Source organism: Gorilla gorilla, chromosome 2, assembly GCF_029281585.2.
Source record: "Gorilla gorilla gorilla isolate KB3781 chromosome 2, NHGRI_mGorGor1-v2.1_pri, whole genome shotgun sequence".
NCBI lineage: Eukaryota > Metazoa > Chordata > Mammalia > Primates > Hominidae > Gorilla > Gorilla gorilla.
This window is the reverse complement of record NC_086017.1, coordinates 112200045-112220202: the sequence shown is the minus strand read 5'-3', so window position 1 is coordinate 112220202 and position 20158 is coordinate 112200045. Positions and strand designations below refer to the sequence as shown.

At 33.9% G+C, this 20158-nt stretch overlaps 1 protein-coding gene across 8 annotated transcripts in view; it reads left to right on the top strand.

Annotated features, from left to right (window-relative positions):
- The window catches only part of SENP7 (SUMO specific peptidase 7), a 203714-nt gene that overhangs the window by 148711 nt on the left and 34845 nt on the right, over positions 1-20158 (top strand). For 7 of the 8 annotated variants that reach the window (XM_055381850.2, XM_019024695.4, XM_055381853.2 and 4 more), the window contains 5 exons: positions 7182-7300; positions 11294-11475; positions 12537-12876; positions 14286-14443; positions 17398-17544. In XM_055381850.2, coding sequence (XP_055237825.2) covers positions 7182-7300; positions 11294-11475; positions 12537-12876; positions 14286-14443; positions 17398-17544 — 946 coding nt within the window. Of the gene's footprint in view, positions 1-7181; positions 7309-11293; positions 11476-12536; positions 12877-14285; positions 14444-17397; positions 17545-20158 lie in introns of those variants that run through there. The other variant, XM_063703982.1, reaches the window with a different exon arrangement.

Here is a 20158-nt window from a genome sequence, read left to right as displayed (position 1 = left end):
TTCTTCCAAGAATTTTCAAAATAGCTTTATGCCTTATGCTTAGGTCTCTGATCCATTTTGTGTTAATTATTGTATATGGTGTTAGGTAAGGGTACAGATTCATTGTTTTGCATGTGGCTATTCAGTTTTTCCAGCATCATTTGTTGAAAAGGCTGCCCTTTCCTCATTGAATGGTCTTGGTACCCTTGTTGAAAATCATTTGACCATGTATTTGAGGGTTTATTTCTGGGATCTCTATTCTGTTCTGTTGGTTTATGTGTCTGTTTTTATACTAGTACCACACTGTTTTGATTACCATAGCTTTACAGAAAGTTTTGAAATCAGACAGTATTAATCCTGCAACTTTGTACTTTATTTATTTATTGGTAGGTTTTTTTTCTCTGAACACTTAAAAGATTTCACTCCACAGTGTTCTTACTTGCATGGTTTCTGAGAAATGAGATACAATTCTTGTCTTTGTTTTTCTATAGTTAAGGGCTTATTTTTTTCTGGATTTTATTAACTGTTTTTAAATCTTTGATTTTTTTGCAGTTTAATATGATATGCCTAGGTGTTATTTTTTGGGCATTTATTCTCTTTGGTGTTCTCTGAACTTGCCAGTCTGTGATTTGGTGCCTGACATTAATTTGGGGAAATTCTCATGCATTATTGCTTTGCATTTTTCCTCTGTTTCTTTACCTCTTTCTTCTTCTTATGATATTCCCATTATGCCTATGCTACACCTATTGTAGTTGTCCCACATTTCTTCAATATTCTGTTATGGTTTTTTTTAGTCTTTTTTTCTCTTTGCTTTCCTGTGTTGGAATTTTCTATTTCTATATACTCAAGTTCAGAGATTCTTTCCTTTTCCATATCCTGTCTACTAGTGAGCCCATCCAAGGCATTGTTCATTTCTGTTACAGTGTTTTGATCTTTAGTATTTCTTTTTCATTCTTCATTACACTTTCTCTCTGCTAACATTGCCCATAAGTGCTTATATGCTGTATACTTTATCTGTTGATCATATTTGTTTTAAATTCCTAATCTGATAATTCAACATCTCTGACATGTCTGGTTCTGGTTCTGATACTTGTTGTCAAACTGTGGTTTTTTTTTTTCTTTTAGTGTGGCTTTTAATTTTCTTTTTGTTTTTTGTTTTTTTTTGGATAGTTGGACATGATGTACTAGATAAAAGCAACTACTGTAAATAGACCTTTAGGAATGTGGTGGTAAGATGTGAGACGAAGAAAAGCATTCTGTAGTCCTGTTAGGTTTCAGTCTTTTAACCCATTTATGCTTAGTGTTCTATTACTGGAACGCTACACATGTGGAAGTTATTTATATCCTACTGCTAAAGGTTATCACCAAGCTGTGATTGCAAAAATTCAAAAAATTGCAACCTCAGGCATAAATGGGTTAATGAGCCTTTGTCCTTGGCCTGTTAACTTTACAAGTGCTTCTCATTCTCTTCTGAACACTTTGGTGCAACAGCATACCTGGAATATAATGAAGTTAGATATTTCGCTTCTCCCACATGGAAAGCTAGATGGTCTTGGAATATTGTATTTTCCTTGCTTTTCCTCACACAGAATGCTAGACGGAGCTAGAGTTGGGTATTTTTTATTTCCCCTGCTTGATTAGGCTCTAAAAAATAACTCATAGTTTAGGCTCTGGTGAAATAGTTTTTCTTGAGGGCAGGCCTTGTTAAGAACAGAATGCTCTGATATATTTGAAAATGTTTACCTTCCTCTGCTGAACCATGAGGGGATTTTTCTGATATTCACTGTGAGAACCTGGTTGAACTCCTGGAGATAAAACTCACAAAAGTGTGCGACCCCCTTTATGACTAAGTCCTCTGGGATTTTTAACTCTTAGACTTATGTACACTGAACCCTCAGCAATTTGTCAATTGCAGTTTAGGTCTTCATACTCCAATAGTAGTTACTGGGACTGTTTCTGCTTGTGGGTTTTTGCTTTAGTAAGTTGCGATTCTCTGTATTCACCTGGCTGTCTTTCTCCCATTTTGGGGGCAGCCATTCATTCTGTGACTTCACTTTTCTGTCACGTCCAGGAAGAGTTGTTGATTTTTCAGTTTTACCCGTTAGGATAGATAACTTCCAAGCTCCTTTCATGTTGGACTGGGAACTCCTGTGTATTGCACTTCGTTTGATGCAGTTTTGGGTTTAATTTCTCTTTTTTATTTTGATGCTCTTAGTTTATCATTTATTAAAAGTTCACCATGTATGTGGTGGAATCCGATCATATTTTTCTCTATAATTTCTTTACTTCCATTCTCAAGAAATTCTTCTTCCACAAGGCTAATAAATATAGTGTTTTTCTTCTGATGGTTGTTTAAAAAAAATCTTACAACTTTTAATCATTAGCATATGATAGTTCATTTTACCTTAGAGTATTGGATGTAGTTCTGAATTCTTTTTTTCTCTGTTGTTACCCAGTTAGTCCACTACAACTGAATTTGAAAGCTTTGTTTCCCAGCTTTGTTTCAAATTCTTCTGTTTTTTTTCTTTTTGCATTTTTTTTATTATACTTTAAGTTTTAGGGTACATGTGCACAACATGCAGGTTTGTTACATATGTATACATGTGCCATGTTGGTGTGCTGCACCCATTAACTCGTCATTTAACATTAGGTGTATCTCCTAATGCTATCCCTCCCCGCTCCCGCCACCCCACAACAGTCCCCAGAGTGTGATGTTCCCCTTCCTGTGTCCATGTGTTCTCATTGTTCAGTTCCCACCTTTGAGTGAGAACATGCGGTGTTTGGTTTTTTGCTGTTTGCCAGCCATTTCTTATATACTAGTCTGTAGTACTATACTTTACTTGTTGATGTTACTCTGTATTATGTTTTATTATGAAATTAGTAGAACTAGTTCTCCTATTCCCTTCATTTATTGTACATTTTAATACCTTTTTTGTATTTTAAAGATTGTAATAGAATATCAGTAACCTAAAAATTGCCATTTTAACCATTTTTAAGTGTACAGTTCACTGCCATTAAGTAGTCACATATTTGTGCAGCCATCACCACCATTCTTTTCCAGGACTTTTTCCATCTTCCCAAACTGAAACTCTGTATCTATTAAACTCTAACTCCCCATTTTTCCCTTCTTCCAGTCCCTGGAAATCACCATTCTACTTTCTGCCTGTATGAATTTGACTATTCTAAATATATCATCATATGAATGGAATATCAGTATTTGTCTTTTAGTTAGTGGCTTATTTTTTCTTAGCATAATGTCCTCAAAGTTCATCCATATTGCTGTGCAACCATTATCACAACTTTTTCATCTCAAGCAGAAACTGTGTTACCATTAAATAATAATTCCCCATTCTCCCCTCTCCTAATCCCCTAGTAGCCTCTAATCTACTTTCTGTCTCTGTGAATTTGTCTATTTTAGTTACCTCTTTAAGTGGAATCACACAATATTTGTCCTTTTGTGTTTGGCTGAGTTTACTTAGCGTAATGTGTTCAAAGTTCATTCATGTAGCACTTATCACAAGTTCATTCCTTTTTATGGCCCAATAATGTTTTATTGTATGAATATACCACATTTTGTTTTTCTTTTCATTTCTTGATGGACCCTAAGGTTGTTTTCACCTTTTGGCTATTGTGAATAGTGTGCTACAGTGAACAATGGAGTACAAGAATCTGTTCATGTCCCTGCTTTCAATTCCTTTGGGTATATACCTAGGAGTGGGATTGCTTGGTAACTTTGTGATTATGTGTTTAGCTTCTTTTTTTTTTTTTTTTTTTTTTGAGATGGAATTTCACTCTTGTTGCCCAGGCTGGAGTGCAATGGCATGATCTTGGCTCACCACAATCTCCGCCTCCCGGGTTCAAGTGATTCTCATGCGTCAGCCTCTGAGTAGCTGGGATTACAGGCGTACGCTACCACGCCTCGCTAATTTTTGTATTAGTAGTAGAGACGGAGTTTCTCCGTGTTGGAAAGGCTGGTCTCGAACTCTCGACCTCAGGTGATCTGCCCGCCTCAGCCTCCCAAAGTGCTGGGATTACAGGCGTGAGCCACTGTGCTCGGCCTGTGTTTAGCTTCTTATATCGCAGTTCTCTATTTAGCTTTTTGAGGAACCACCAAACCATTCCACAGTGACTGCACTGTTGAACATTCCCACCAACAATGTACAGAGGTTCCAATTTTTCTACATTTTTGCCAATGTTTAATTTTTTTTAATGAAAAAAAATTTTTTTTAATTACTCTGTCCTAATCTGTGTGAAATGGTATGTTGTTGTTTGGGCTTGCATTTCCTCAGTGATTAGTGACGTTGAACATCTTTTCATGCTAATTGGCCATTTGTATGTCTTTGGAGAAACATCTCTTCAAATACTTTGCCCATTTTTTAATTGTTATTAATTTTTTGTTGTTGAGCTGTAGGAGGTCTTTATTATTATCAGTATTAATCGTTTAATATATATGTGGTTTGCAGATATTTTCTCCCATTCTGTGGGTTGTCTTTTCACTAGTGTCCTTTGATAAACAAAAATTTTTGATTTTTTTTTTTTTTTTTTTTGAGACAGAGCCTCATTCTATTGCCCAGGCTGGAGTGCAGTGGCACAATTGTAGCTGCCTCCTTGAACTCCTGGGATCAAGTGATTCTCCCCTCAGCTTCCTGAGTAGCTAAGACTACAGGGGCATACCATCATGCCCAGCTAATTATTAAATTTTGTGTGTGTGTGTGTGTGTGTGTGTGTGTGTGTGGGGTTTCATTATGTTCCCCAGGCTGTTCTTGAACTCCTGGCCTCAAGCAATCCTCACTCCTCAGCCTCTCGAGTAGCTGGGATTACAGGCGTCAACTACCATGCCCAGCCATAAGTTTTTAATTTTAACGAACTCCAATTTATCTTTGTTGTTGACTGTGTTTTTGTTGTTATATCAAAGAAATCACTGCCAAATCTAATGTCATAAAGATTTCCCCTATGAATTCTTCTAAGAGTTTTATAGTTTTCTGCCTTATATTTAGGTGTTTGATCCACTTTGAGTTAATTTTTGTAGATGGTGTTAGATAACTGTCCAACTTCTTCCTTTTGCATATGACTATCCTATGTTCACAGCACCCTTTATTGAAAAGACTGTCCCTTCCCTATTGAATGGTTTCAGCATCCTTGTCAAAAATCTTTTGAGCATATATTTGAAAGTTTGTTCCTGGGTTCTGTTTTCTATTTCTATGGTCGATATGTCTCTCTCTATTCTAGTACCACACTATTTTAATACATTTTTATAATTTTAAAGTATATTTGCTTGGCTATTTAAAAAAATTCTTAGAATTTTGTTGCATTGGAAAATATTTATTTTGAGCTTTTATTACATTTACTTGTTAACTTGAATAATGTGAATATTTATATTTCTTGTTCAGGAACTTGGGTGTTTCCAGTCCATTCATTTCCTTTTCTTATAAGAGGATGGAAGCTAACAGTGTTTGAACATTGCTGTCCTTATCTTTAAACACGTGACTTTCCACCATGTACAGTTTAGAACCAGATTGTCATATTCTGCAAAAAACTGTTATTTGGATTGAGATTATATTACAGATGTGTTTGGCTTCACTGTATGTGCATTTGAATCATATGACATTACCTTTTGAAAATACTTACTCATTTTTATTTTTGGTTTCATGCCAACTACTTAATGCTTAGCATTTAGTCAAGAAAATCCTCTATTATAAAGTCTTTTTTCTACAACCATATAACTTTTAATGTGATTTACATGTGAAATCTTATTTTGTTTTTCATTGTTCATTGTGCTAGAAAAACAAGCACTATTACACTGTTTGCTTCTTATATCAGGGGAAACATAAGTACCTAAGCATCTTTTTAGATCGTCTTTTAGGTCACATTTTATTTTTGTTTATAGTGCCTGTAGTGATAATTCTTTCAGGGAGGACAAATTTTTTTTGACTTCTCTTTTGGTTTTCATTTTCAGTAAACAAAACTCTATGGTATAAATTTGCTTAGATGCCCTTATTCTTCAAGAATGATTCTTGAGGGTTGAGGAGTGGAATGATTTGACTCAGTCAGAACCTCTTTGCAAATGAAATTGGCTCACCCTTACGATTTTGATTATTTTGGCCTTTTAATTTCCAATCTGAAAATGAAGAAAATTTTACCAAAGTAAATATGAAAATGAGCAGTGTAATAGCAGCAATAACCCTTTCTTTAACTATGACACTACACTGGTGATGTTTGGATACTGTAGCTTTTTTTAATTTATAAGTCATTTTTAGCCTTCCAAATAATTCTCTCAAAACGAGGAAGCATTATGTGTAATTGGTCTTTATAGTCCTTGTTTTTGACTTATACTAGTTGCCTTAGTTGTAAATAATTTATATATTTTAAAATTATGAAATACTTCAAATATGTACATAAGTATAGAGAATAATATGCCAATACATATCACTCAGATTTAACCAATATAATTCCTATTTTTTTCAGATTTAAATTTGTTTTTAAAGAAGTATTATAGAAAGTTGAAAACTTATTTATTTTATATTCCCTGATTCTAATACTCTCCCTCTTTAGAGTTATCTACTACCCAAATAGGCTTGAATCCTTCCAGTCTAAGTTTTTATATTGTGTTTCATATGTATGCACTTATACATTATAGTATGTTTTATATTTCTAAATTTTTATTAGTAGTAACATTGTGACTATCATTCCAAAATTTGTTATTTTACCAGTACCTTAGACTTTAAATTATTTTCTCTGTAGGTAAAATTTATTACCACATACTACTGAAAATTTGTTACCATACTTTTGGTATATGAACCACGCTTGAAATATATTAACATTCAGCTTTGGCTTATAATTGTTTGACTATACATAGGTTTAATTATTGAGGTACTTGTGTCCTTGGAATTTTACTTTTTAAACCTAACTTATTTAATACTTGTATAGTATTACTCTTTTGCTCATTTTGCATGTACACAATCCTCCAATGTTGATATCTCATTTTTTTTCCCCCTAAACACACATGGGGAATTTAAAGGTAGAAAAGGGAGGATAACTTATTTCTTAAATCTGAGTTCAATATTTTTTTTACTACCCAGATCTTATAGTCTGCCATGTGGGACTGTGTTTGTAATGTGTTGGATTTTTAAATACATGCTAGTTGGCTTCTAAATTCATTTGGGCTTTATTAGAATTGAGTATAATACAGTTCTCTTTTGCAGGGGCTCACAACGAAGTAAGACAGTAGATGACAATTCTGCAAAGCAGGCTGCGCACAATAAAGAAAAACGAAGAAAGGATGATGGCATTTCTCTTTTAATATCTGATACTCAGCCTGAAGGTTTGTGAACCTTAGAAAACTGTTGGAATTTGAATTTTTTCTTATTGTATTAATAATAATTTTTGTTATAAATAAATTATTTTACTTTGAAAGGATATGTGAAAGTAAAGGGAGATAATTTGGCAACACAAATAAAATTGCTAAACCTACTCTTTATGTAGCGTAGTACTCATTTATAGATTTATTTACTAATCCCAAAAGTTAAATTTTAATATATTTTTTTCTTCTTTGGGGAGACTTGGATATAGCTATGAAGTTATGTTAATTTAGCTGTTTCTAAGTGTTGTTTCCATGGATATTAATGTTACTGCTAACTGGGTTTTTATTATTAGCTAATCACTGTCTATTTGCCTACCATGAAATACATTCTCTATTCATTAGAATTTCTCTCAACTTCAGGAGGATGCCAAACAAGCCACTATTAGCAAATTTGAAGGTAAATACTTCCTAGACTTGTGAAAATTTTTTGTAGGCCTCCTTGCATATAGGATTTATGATTCGACTTCTTTTTCTTTTTTGCCTCTCTTTCAAGAATTAAAAATATTTTACTGATACTTGAAGAAAAACAATTTGACTACATTATTTATTTGTGAAACTAACACCTTTAGGGGTCTGTTGGATTATTGATAGCTTCAAATGTTGTTGAAGTCTCTTTGTTGCTTGCTTTCTTTCTTGCTTTTCTCTTTTTCTTTTTCTTTTTAAGACAGGGCCTCACTCTGTCACCCAGGCTGGAGTACAGTGGCATGATCACACATGATCACAGCCCACTTCAGCCTCTACCTCCTGGGCTCAAGTGATCCTCCCACATCAGCCTCCCGAGTAGTTGAGACTATAGTCATGCACCACCACGCCTGGCTAATTTTTTGTATTTTGCAGAGACAAGGTCTTGCCATGTTGCCCAGGCTGGTCTCAAACTCCTGGGCTCCAGTGATCTGCCTGCCTCGGCTTCCCAAAATGCTGGGATTATAGGCATGAGCCACCGCGCATGGCCACTGTTTTATTTTTGAGTGATTTCATAAGTTATTCACAATACAAAAAAATCTTTTGATGATGCTGTGCAAAAATTCATTACACTTCATTTGGAGCACAGCTATTTAAAGATTCTTTTTAGTAGCCTTTTTAATAGAAAAAAATTTAAAATGAAACTAGAGTAATAACTTTTATTTGTACAAGAAACCAGCTGAAACTCTTATAAAGGCAGTCTTTGGAGAATGTGCTGTGACTTTTTACACACAAGCTTCCGATTAGTCACTGTCAGTGTATAATGAAAAACATTTATTTTCTTATAAACTGTACTTTTCTTAGAAGTAATTACAGTCATCTCTCTGTATCTTTGTGTTCCGCATTTGTAGATTCAACCTAGCAAAGATGGAAAATATTTGAAAAAAACTTCAATAAAAATAATACAATCATAAAAAATACATATAACAACTACATAACATTTATGTTGTATTGGGTATTATAAGTAATCTGGAGATTATTTAAACTATACAGGAGAATGTATATAGGTTATATGCAAATACTATACCTTTAGGGGCTTATGGATCCATGGATTTTGGTATCCTGGGTCCCTGGGACCAATCCCCTGAGGATACTGAGGGATGACTGTATTGATTACCAAGTAAAAATATAAGTATTTGTACAAGTGGGCTCAGTTCAGGTACTATCAAGACAAAGATTCCTACTCTACCCAGGAAAGCAGTAGAATGTGAGGACTAACAGTCCTCACATTGACTTGAATAAAATACTTTCTGATTTGTACCCAGGAGTGTTACCTCAAGATCACAGTGGCATTTTAGACATGCATCAGGGAAGAGTACATGACAAAAGAAACATTTTTTAGTTTTTCAGTATCCCTGAAGGTACCACTACTGATAGGGAAAGTGTTTCTAATACAATTAGCTATTGAATCTTTATTAAAGCGGTGTTTACTCTCCTACATCTGATACCAGTTATTTTTAAAAAACCTGTAAATTAATGGAAATTCTGAATGAAATCTTAGATGTACCATTTTTTTCCATAGCACATTAAGTTTGCCTTGTGGAATTTGCTTTCACCAACATAATACCTTGGAAATACTTAGTATTCTGTTGTTTACAGGATTTTGTCACCTCTTTAGTTTTATATGCTAGTAATATTTGCAGGTTAAATTACATATTATGCAGGTGGAATTCTATTTTTACAATATTTCATTCTATATAATAAAGTTATTCCTTTTTCCATGAGACAGGCTTGACTGATGTGCAAATAATAAATTATTTAAAAGAAAACTCCTGTATAATCAAGTTTTTCTCAAGCCCCTTTCCTTTCATGAATCATTTTACTGTAGTATAATATTTATGTTTAGAAATTATAGTTTGATACATTGTGTGTAGAAATTGTATTAGACCACTTTTATAGTTTACAATATTACATATAAAGTTTAATGTGCTATCCTAAATATTGTGTTGATGATTTGGGGGGAGTTTTATTTTCCTTAGGGAGTAAGGTGTTTTCTGTGGAAATTGAAAGGCGATTGACTATCTTGGAATTTTTACCCTCAATCCTGTTCCAGTGCCTTCCTTTAAGTAATGTCAAAGACAAATTATCATGAATATTAGTTATTAGGAATTGTTGAAGCTACAGTAAAAGCAAGAATAGTTTGAAGAGAAGATGTATGGTGTTGAAGAACGTTCCGTGAATGGAAAAGTCAGGCCAGTCAGATGAATTGAAAATTGTGAATTAAAGGCAACTGCTTTGTGACTTGCTGTGTATAAACTTTGAGTTGGTACTTGTATGACATAGATTCAGAAAGCAAAATAATTCAGGATAACTTTTAGTCAATTAGGTGGAAACTTTTGGAAGGTATTTTTGTACAGTACATATATTTGATAACAGAAATATTAAATATTTTTAGTAATGATTGGCATGAGTTTCAAAATGATGTCTTGTTGACTTAAAAAAGGAAGTACTTCTCTAGAATGATGGATTTATTGGAGACTTAAAATGACAGGGTCTTGATTATTGAAAAGAAGAAATAAACTGGCAAGTAAATTGGTAACGTTGTGAATGATCACATATTATAGCCAACTACAGAGCAAAGGTATTTTGGCTCCTTTTAAAGAGCAGTGATCAACACTCTTTCAAATTATAGTCCCTTTCCACTAAAAATATGTATTTACGTAAATTACATTTTAAAAGACTTAGTTTATAAAGTCACATTGAATTATCAAACTTTAAGACATGAATTTTCTGGATTTTAATAAGACCCCCCCTTTTTATTATTATTATTATTATACTTTAAGTCCTAGGGTACATGTGCACAACGTGCAGGTTAGTTACATATGTATACATGTGCCATGTTGGTGTGCTGCACCCATTAACTCATCCTTCACATTAGGTATATCTCCTAATGCTATCCCTCCCCCCTCCCCCCACCCCCCACCCTATGACAGGCCCTGGTGTGTGATGTTCCCCTTCCTGTGTCCAAGTGTTCTCGTTGTTCAATTCCCACCTATGAGTGAGAACATGCGGTGTTTAGTTTTTTGTTCTTGCGGTAGTTTGCTGAGAATGATGGTTTCCAGCTTCATCCATGTCCCTACAAAGGACATGAACTCATCCTTTTTTGTGGCTGTATAGTATTCCATGGTGTATATGGGCCACATTTTCTTAATCCCCCCTTTTTTTTTGATAGTACAGCCAAATGCATTTATAGCAAATGGAAAAACAGTTTGGTGGCTTTGCTTTGGCTACTGTGAAAAAGGATATTTCTTCTTTATGTATTTTTCTCACCTCACAACTATTGTATAATGAACATTTACTTGGTATATACCAATTAAAATAGGGCATGCCTTTACCTTCATCCAGTGTCAGTATGAGAATTTAACAGTACATTTCTGTTTTAATGAGCTTTGGAAGTAGTATAGCAATTCTGATGATGTTACTTCAAGCTTTTCTAAAAGAGATTCTCTCTATACTTTTTTGTCCATATTTATGCTTCATTTGTTTTTTAAGACCTTAACAGTGGAAGTAGAGGTTGTGATCATCTCGAACAGGAAAGCAGAAACAAGGATGTTAAATATTCTGATTCAAAAGTGGAACTCACTCTGATTTCCAGGAAGACAAAGAGAAGGCTTAGAAATAATTTACCTGATTCTCAATATTGTACTTCTTTGGATAAGTCAACAGAACAGACAGTAAGTAGAGGTATTTAGATATTATAGGAAATAATTTCATGCTATGATAAAAATGAGTTGACTGTGGCCAAATAATGTTCCTCTAGCTTTCAGCTTTTATTATCAGATTTCTTTAGTTTTTGGTTCACTGTTAGCTTTATTATTAAAAAACAATTTTAAATGTAACTTTTCTTGGTGATACAGAGTTATTGGAACACATTTCAAATACTATGAATGATTAAAAAAGTTAAAATTGCTTATTTTCTTGTATCGCTCTTTCCTTAGTAGGTAGTTGTACATCCTTCAGACTTTTCTTTTTCTTTATTTCAGCCAAATACTATTCATACTGTCTAGTCACTTTTTTTTGCTTGCTCTGTAAAATTATTATTAGATTTATTTTATCAGTAGCAATTTACTTACCAAATTCTTTAAGCTTCTGTTTATCTAGAGTTTAGGGAATTTATTCTAAGTAAAGAATTATCATATTAAATACATACATTTTCTATTTTCAAAGACTTAGTATATAAGTAGCAATAAAACAGTAAGACAGCTTTTCAATTTCTTTGATCCATAAATCATTTCAGGACCTTGTAATGTTTTTGGGTTGTAATTATAAACATGATTCAGATTTATACAGTAAATGAGATATTGAAGGCAGTGGTTGATTTTCATAATTTTTAATGTTGTTATATTGTTAATTTTTAAATTTTTTTACCAAAGTAGTTTTACCAAAGTAGTCACATTGGCATTATTACTTTTGCAAAATAAAAATATGTAAATACATCTTCTCATTCTAAAGTTGACTTAGATCATGGGAGACCATCTGACAAAGCATTTGTAATGATGGAAATCTCCCAATTTCACCCTTTAAAAAATTATCAGGTATCAGATTGGACAGACCAAACCCTGTATCTTTAAATTTGGGAGACATTGGCAAGTATAATGTAGTATAATTGTTTAGTTTTCTATCCATGTAGTTATAGAAGTGATATAATATTTTTACTTTTTTTTTAGGAATTTAAAAATGGTTTAAGCAAGCCAAATTTGAAAGATGCTATTTTTTTCTATGTGTTTATGTTTAGAAAAAACAAGAAGATGACTCAACAATATCCACTGAGTTTGAAAAGTCAAGTGAAAACTATCATCAGGATCCAAAACTGCCTGAAGAAATTACAACTAAACCTACAAAAAGTGATTTTACTAAACTATCCTCACTTAACAGTCAGGAGTTGACTTTGAGTAATGCCACCAAAAGTGCCTCTGCCGGTTCAACCACTGAAACTGTTGAGAACTCTAATTCCATTGATATTGTGGGGATTTCTTCCCTGGTTGAGAAGGATGAGAATGAGTTGAATACCGTAGAAAAGCCTATTCTAAGAGGACATGATGAAGGGAACCAATCACTGATCTCAGCTGAACCAAGTAAGTGACAGGAGGATTATAAAGTTACTTAATTTCCTCTGCTTTACTTAGTTATTTTTTTATTCTTCTTGAACAAATTTGGCTAAGGCCATAAGCTGTTTATGACATCATTGTGGAATATATTAACTTTAGGAAAAAAGGGCTTGGGGTTTGGGGTCTCCTTCATGAGTTTTAAAATATAGGTTTAGGTAAACTAATGGAGGACTTGAAAACAGAAGTAATTTTTTTCTTAGATTAGTAAGTACACTGTCATCTCAATAGTTTTAAAATAGATTATTTAAAGACCATCATTACTGTCATTTGGTTGATAAAGTATGCAGAGTTTAAGTGCTATCTGATTATTATCATTAATTTTGATTTAATCAGCTTCTGAGTAGTTGATGCCATCACATGGTACAAAGAAATTCCAAAGGTTTTAAAGGATCTCCAGTGAATACTCTCCCACATCTTCCCCTAGTTATTAATTTCCCATTCCTTGAAGCAATTCATGTAACAGGACTTAAAAGTATAATTTAGAGTGATGGCACAATACACTGTTAGAACTAGAATTTGTTACTAAGGCCTCCTCATGGCTTTATCCATTTTTAAACATCTTTATTCTTTAGAAGGTAAGGGTACAGGTAACTGCTGAATAATTGTGCTGATTTAGAGTCATTGTCTGTAACTACTGTAAATCAGATAACAACTGATAGGCCTGTTTCTAAATTGAATAAATTTAGATGATTAAGTTTAACAGGATTATTAAAAATAAATTGCATTAATTAGAAAGTTCTTTTTTTTTTTTGAGACAGAGTCTCTCTCTGTCGGCCAGGCTAGAGTGCAGTGGTGCAATCTTGGCTCACTGCAACCTCCCCCTCCTGGGCTCAAGTAATCTCCTTAATCAGCCTCCCAAGTAGGTGGGATTATAGGCATGTACCACCATGCCCGGCTAATTTTTGTATTTTTGCTAGAGACAGGGTTTCACAACTCCTGACCTCAGGGAATCTACCCACCTCAGCCTCCCAAAGTGCTGGGATTACAGGAGTGAGCCACTGCTCCCGGCCAAAAGTTCTTTTTTTGATATGTGATTGTTACACATTTAAAATACACTTTTCGTCTGGGTGCAGTGACCCACACCTATAATCCCAGCACTTTGGGAGGCCAAGGCGGGAGGATCACCTGAGGTCAGGAGTTTGAGACCAGCCTGGCGAACATGGTGAAACCCTGTCTCTACTAAAAATACAAAAATTAGCTGGGCATGGTGGCGCATGCCTGTAATTCCAGCTACTCGGGAGGCTGAGGCAGGAGAATTGCCTGAGCCCGGGAGGTGGAGGTTGCAGTGAGCCGAGATGGGGAGACTGTGTCTCAAAAAATAAATAAATAAATAAATAAATAAACAAACAAAAATACATTTTTCTTTTCCGTTTTAGTTGTTGTTTCCAGTGATGAAGAGGGACCTGTTGAACATAAAAGTTCAGAAATTCTCAAGTTACAATCTAAGCAAGACCGTGAGACAACTAATGAAAATGAGAGTACTTCTGAATCAGCATTGTTAGAACTACCATTGATTACATGTGAATCTGTACAGGTAATTTATTTCTGTCTTCTCATAGATTAACAATGAAATGTACACTATTGGTTAATGACTGTTATTTGTTTTATCAAGCTGAATATTGTAATGAAAATTACAAATTTTCTTAGTTTGAATTTTCAGACAACTTTTATAGTAGTTTGAAATATGTAGTTGTCTTTATTTTGAAATGAAAAGATTATGCCATTTTCTTTTGGTGATTTATATTTTTCAGTCTGAATAGTCTATTACTTGAATATTTTTCTTTTTTTATGGCTTTCATTGGACATTTCACTAACATTTTGTAGAATTAAACACATTTTCTAGTATTTATATGTCTGGTCTTGGAGTATTATGGCTACTTGGAATTACTCCTTTTCCTCACATACTATGAAGGCAGTATGATATAGAGGAAAGAACATGGCTTTGGAGATATAGGTCAGAAACCTATCAAGTTTGGTAAGTCCTCTGCCTCTTCGTTCTTATAGAAAATCATAAATGGAAGTGTGTTAGTTTAATATCAGTCGATTAATTCAGTCCTTTGAAGAGAGTAGGTCTAAAATAAGGTTCAAATCATTTATTATCAGTATTCTCTTTCTTTCTTTCTTTTTTTGAGACAGGGTCTTGCCCTGTCACCCAGGCTGGAGTGCAGTGACATGATCATGGCTCACTGCAGCCTCAACCTCTTGGGCTCAAGCATCCCTCTCATTCAGCCTCTCAGGTAGCTGGGACCATAGGCTCATGCCAGCATGCCTGGCTAATGTTTTTAAAATATATACTATTTTTAGAGATGAGGGTCTCTCTTTGTTGTCCAGGCTGGTCTCTAACTACTGGGCTCAAGCAATCCTCCTACCTCCACCTCCCAAAGTGCTAGGATCACATGCATGAGCTACCGCTCCCAGCTGGTACTCTTTCTTATTATTAGTCTGTGATTATTCTATTTGTAAGAAAAGATCATTGACCACCAGTGCAGAATTATGGTAAACTTATCTTGTTTTGTTTTTGAATAATGTCAGAGGCTGTTATTTTGCAGAGTATGATGAAGAGTTGGCCCGATCTATGAAAACAGTTTGGTCTGATTATTGTTTCATGGGTATTTTCTTTTGTATTTGGTATTCCACGTAGAAATCACCTCAGCAGCTTTGTTCTGAATTTTTGCAAAAATGTAACCATTTTTACCAGATGGGGTCAATATCCTACTTGATGGTTTAGTTGCATATATAATTAAAAGTGTCATTATTGATAATGAATTTAAACTTGTAGAAGAATTAGGTCTTGGCAGGGTATAAATTGACAATGTAGTATGAAATGATCATATTATAAGAAAATAACATATCTTGTGGAATTTACTACATTCATAATCACAACCAAGCAGCCAATACTGTGGAGATCTACAAAGACATATAAGGCAGAATGCCACATCTCTATGCTCTCTCTTGTTCCAGTTTTAAATGAATTATGAGAAATATGGATTGGTCATTTTTAGGAGCCAGCTAGTTTTTACAAAATGTGAAACCCAATGAGAAATTATTTCTATACCAACTTCTCATTTTATCACTAAAAAAGCCCACAGTTATTTGTCTGACTGATGTTGGAGCTACCTGATTTGATTTGATTGATTGATTCCCTTTTTTACTTAGGGAATAAGAAGATATTAATAGTATACTAAGCAATAAAACATGAGAATGACAAAGAAATTCAATTAAGCAGGTAAATGGCGTTATGAGCTGGGTTTAAAATAATGAGTATGATATATGTTTTAGATAAGGGTTAGTCACATTTGCTAGAGGTAAGAGGGGAGTGAGTACATATGCATAATAACTGCTTTAGTAGTAATCTGTTTGGTGATGTGTGATGTTACGGATAATGTGCAGAGGTTAGGCACGTTTGAAAAAGTTGAAAAAGTCATCTGAAAGTAGTGTAAATTTCAGAAGAAACAGTGGGAAAGAGTTGCTGCTGATATTGCCTGGTTTTCTATTATAATGTAAAAGCAAAGTTATATAGTCACTTGAGTGGAAGTGATTTTTGAGGTTTTAGGCAAGTATAAGCCATTTCTGGTTGGTTGTCTTCAAACATAGAGTATACAATAAAGCATATAAATTTGATATAACAGATGGTTCTTAGGTACTTACATTCCTTCATGGCATATTAAAAGTGCAGTAGCACACAGGCATAAAGATGGGAACAATAGACATTGGAGACTCCAAAAGTAGGGGGAGGGATGAGGAGAGCCAGGGCCATAAAACTTCCTGTTGTGTATTATCTGGGTGACAGGTTCAATAGAAGCCCAACCCTCAGCATCACACAATATTATCCTTGTAACAAATCTGCACATATACCCCCGAATCTAAAATAAAAAAATTTTAAAGTGCAGTAGCAAGAACATTATTTTGGTTAATGGAAACAATTTTATGTGGTTGAAGTGACACTGGACCTGGAGAGAGAAACCTGCGTTTGAATGTTTGTTTTGCTTCTTACTAATCGCATGATTTTAGGCAGGTCGCTTAACCAATCTAAACATCTGTTAACTTTGTTTATGAAATGGGAAACTGAAAAACCTGCCTATAGGGTGGTTGTGGGGATTAAAAGAGATAATATATTTAAAAACCTATTTTAAACAAAAGTACAATATATATTTAAAACTTTCTTCTGTCAAGTTAAAAATGAATAAAACCTATTAGAGACTATTGAATGTGAAACCATGGCTTTGATACAGAGGAGTATATATTTCTGGAGCTTAGTCTGTGGAATTAATTTTGGATTCAGCTATTTAGTGTAATTTTCTCAAAGGTAAGTCATATATTTTTTCAGAAAAAAAATCTAGATAGCTATTTCTTCACAGTAAGAACAGTATAAAGTTCTTCAAAAATTCACTAATAGTAATTTAAAGAAGAATTTGATGGTGAAAGTCATTTTCAGCATTTATATAATACTTAAGAATTATATGCATTTTATGATTTATTCCTTGTTAGATGTCATCTGAATTATGCCCATATAATCCTGTCATGGAAAACATTTCCAGTATTATGCCTAGTAATGAGATGGATCTACAACTGGATTTTATATTTACTTCTGTTTATATTGGTAAAATAAAAGGAGCTTCTAAAGGTTGTGTTACAGTAAGTATATTTTCTTTAATTTTCTTTTAGTTTGGATCTTGGACAAGGTATTTTAATTTTTTTCCTTTTTTTTCTTAGCACAAATAAGAATAGAATTAAGGTTTATTTTATATGGGACACTTTGGATATGTTGAAAGTCATTATACCTAATTTGAAATGTGTCTTTCATTCTCCCCTCCTAAAATCCTACCTAATCTGACTACTCTAACGAAAATCATGTGTGAAAAAAAATCACATGTATTGATAATCTTTGGGTTCTAAAAGTTATTTGATGGTAAAGTAAACTTTTTTTCAAGGTATGGTTTGGAGCATAAAGAAGAAATCTTGTTTGCCAGTTTAAACGGGTTGTAAACTGACTTCTCCAAATTTCTAAATTAAGGATATCCAGGAACTAATCCTACTCTGTTTTTCTAATTAAAAAAGAAAATACTCCTCCTCACCTACTGTATATGAAAGTGAGAGTGGATTCTACTCGGTTCTCTATTTTTTTTTTTTTTGGGGGGGACAGAGTCTCACTCTTTTACCCAGGCTGTAGTGCAGTGGCACACTCCACTGATCTTGGCTCACTGCAACTTCTACCTTCTGTATTCAAGCGATTCTTGTGCCTCAGCCTCCCGAGTAGCTGGGACTACAGGTGCGTGGCACCACACCTGGCTAATTTTTGTATTTTTTGGTAGAGATGGAGCTTCACCATGTTCGCCAAGCCGGTCTTGAACTCTTGGCCTCAAGTGATCCACCTGCCTCAGCCTCCCAAAGTGCTCGGATTACAGGTGTGAGCCACTGTGCCCAGCCAGTTCTCTATATTTTCTTACCGTTTCGACCTTTTAAAATCCTAATCATCTTTTAAAGCTTCTCTGATATACTGACTCTTCCAGGAAACTTTCCCTAATCCCTCCTTTTCAGACAGAATTAACTTCTCCCTTTGCTATACACTTATAACACTTCATTTTACTTCTAAGATTTATTCTGTGTGTTTTATAATTACTTATATTCTTATATAAACTTCTCCATTAACCTTTTAAGCTGCTTATGGTGAAGAGCCACAGTTTTAGTTCCTTTTATAGCTTCCATAAATGTTTCCACTCTAAGTAGGCACTTAAATGTTTGTTGAAGTGACTGTGTCAGATTTAGTAACTCAGGCATTTTTTATAGCAGTTTCATTAATATTTCACTGTGTTAGGGATAAGGCAGAGAATATAAAAATGCTAAGATATGGTTTCTGCTTTCAGGGAGCTTTTAATCTAATGGAAGAGACAGACACATAAATATTTACTTTACATTATGGTAAAATATAAAACAGAAGTATGTACAAGAAGGGTGCATATGGCAATGGATATCTGTCAATGTCTGGAGGAATCAGGAAAGGCTTCACAGAGAAGACAGCACATGAATAAGACATGAAGTACCTGTTGTTTACTTGGTACCCATGCAGACAAAGACTTAATCCCAAATTCTGGGAACTGCAAATAATAGTAGTTTGTGATATAGTCACCATTGCTTCGAAAGCTCAAGAATGAATTAAAATTAATATTTTTTTGGCCACTGGTTTTAACTGATTTTGGCATGTCTGGGGTGATTTTACAATTCTTTTTCTTTAAGGAATTTTATTCATTTTTCAGGATTTTCTCCCCTATTTTACTTTATTATTTTAAATTCAGGTTTACCCAGTTATTTCTGTTGAGTTCTTTTTGATGGCAAAAAGTTGGATAACCTAAATATATGAGAGTGATGATTAGCCAGGGGGAAGGAAAATCCAATATAAATATTAAACAATGGAATTTCTATTAATTAGTATATTAATTATATTATTACACAGTCAGGTGGGCATGTTATGCTCAAAAACCAAGATCAAGCAAAAAACCACAAACAAATTAGTAAAGGAACAATATTACAAACACATATAATCTTGCCTATTTAGAGACAACTGCCACTCACTGTATAGTATATATCGTTGCATATTCTTCATACATATATAGATACATTAAAACAAAGGGATATTACATAATATGTACTATTTTGTAACTTACCATAATTTCATTAATTTAATTCCTCTACTTATTTTGGGATATTTGGGTTGTCTTTAAAAATTTTTAATTGTTGGTCATTTCAAATTGTCCCAATATTTTACTATTACAAACAGTAGGGAACTGCAAACATTCAGTCAGCATTGTAAAGTGGTCCTAAAAATTAATTGTCAGAAGTCCTGGCCAGGGCCATCAGGCAAGAGAAAGAGAGAAAGTACATTCAAATTGGAGGAGAGGAAGTCAAACTATCCCTGTTTGCAGATGACATGATTCTATGTCTGGATTCTATATATATATTTATATATATTATATATAAATTTTCTAGATATAGGATCTCAGCCCAAAAGCTCTTTCAGCTGATAAACAACTTCAGCAAAGTTTTAGGACACAAAATCAGTGTACAAAAATCACTAGCATTAATGGCTTTTCCATATTCTTTATACGTGGACAATTTTTCTCAAGGGTAATAGCTTTCCTGTGAAATAAGGTGTAAGCACAGATTAAAAGTTTTGCCACATTCTTTACACTTGTAGGAGTTTTGCCAGTATGAATTATCTTACCTACAATCAAGTGTGGCAACCATATAAAGG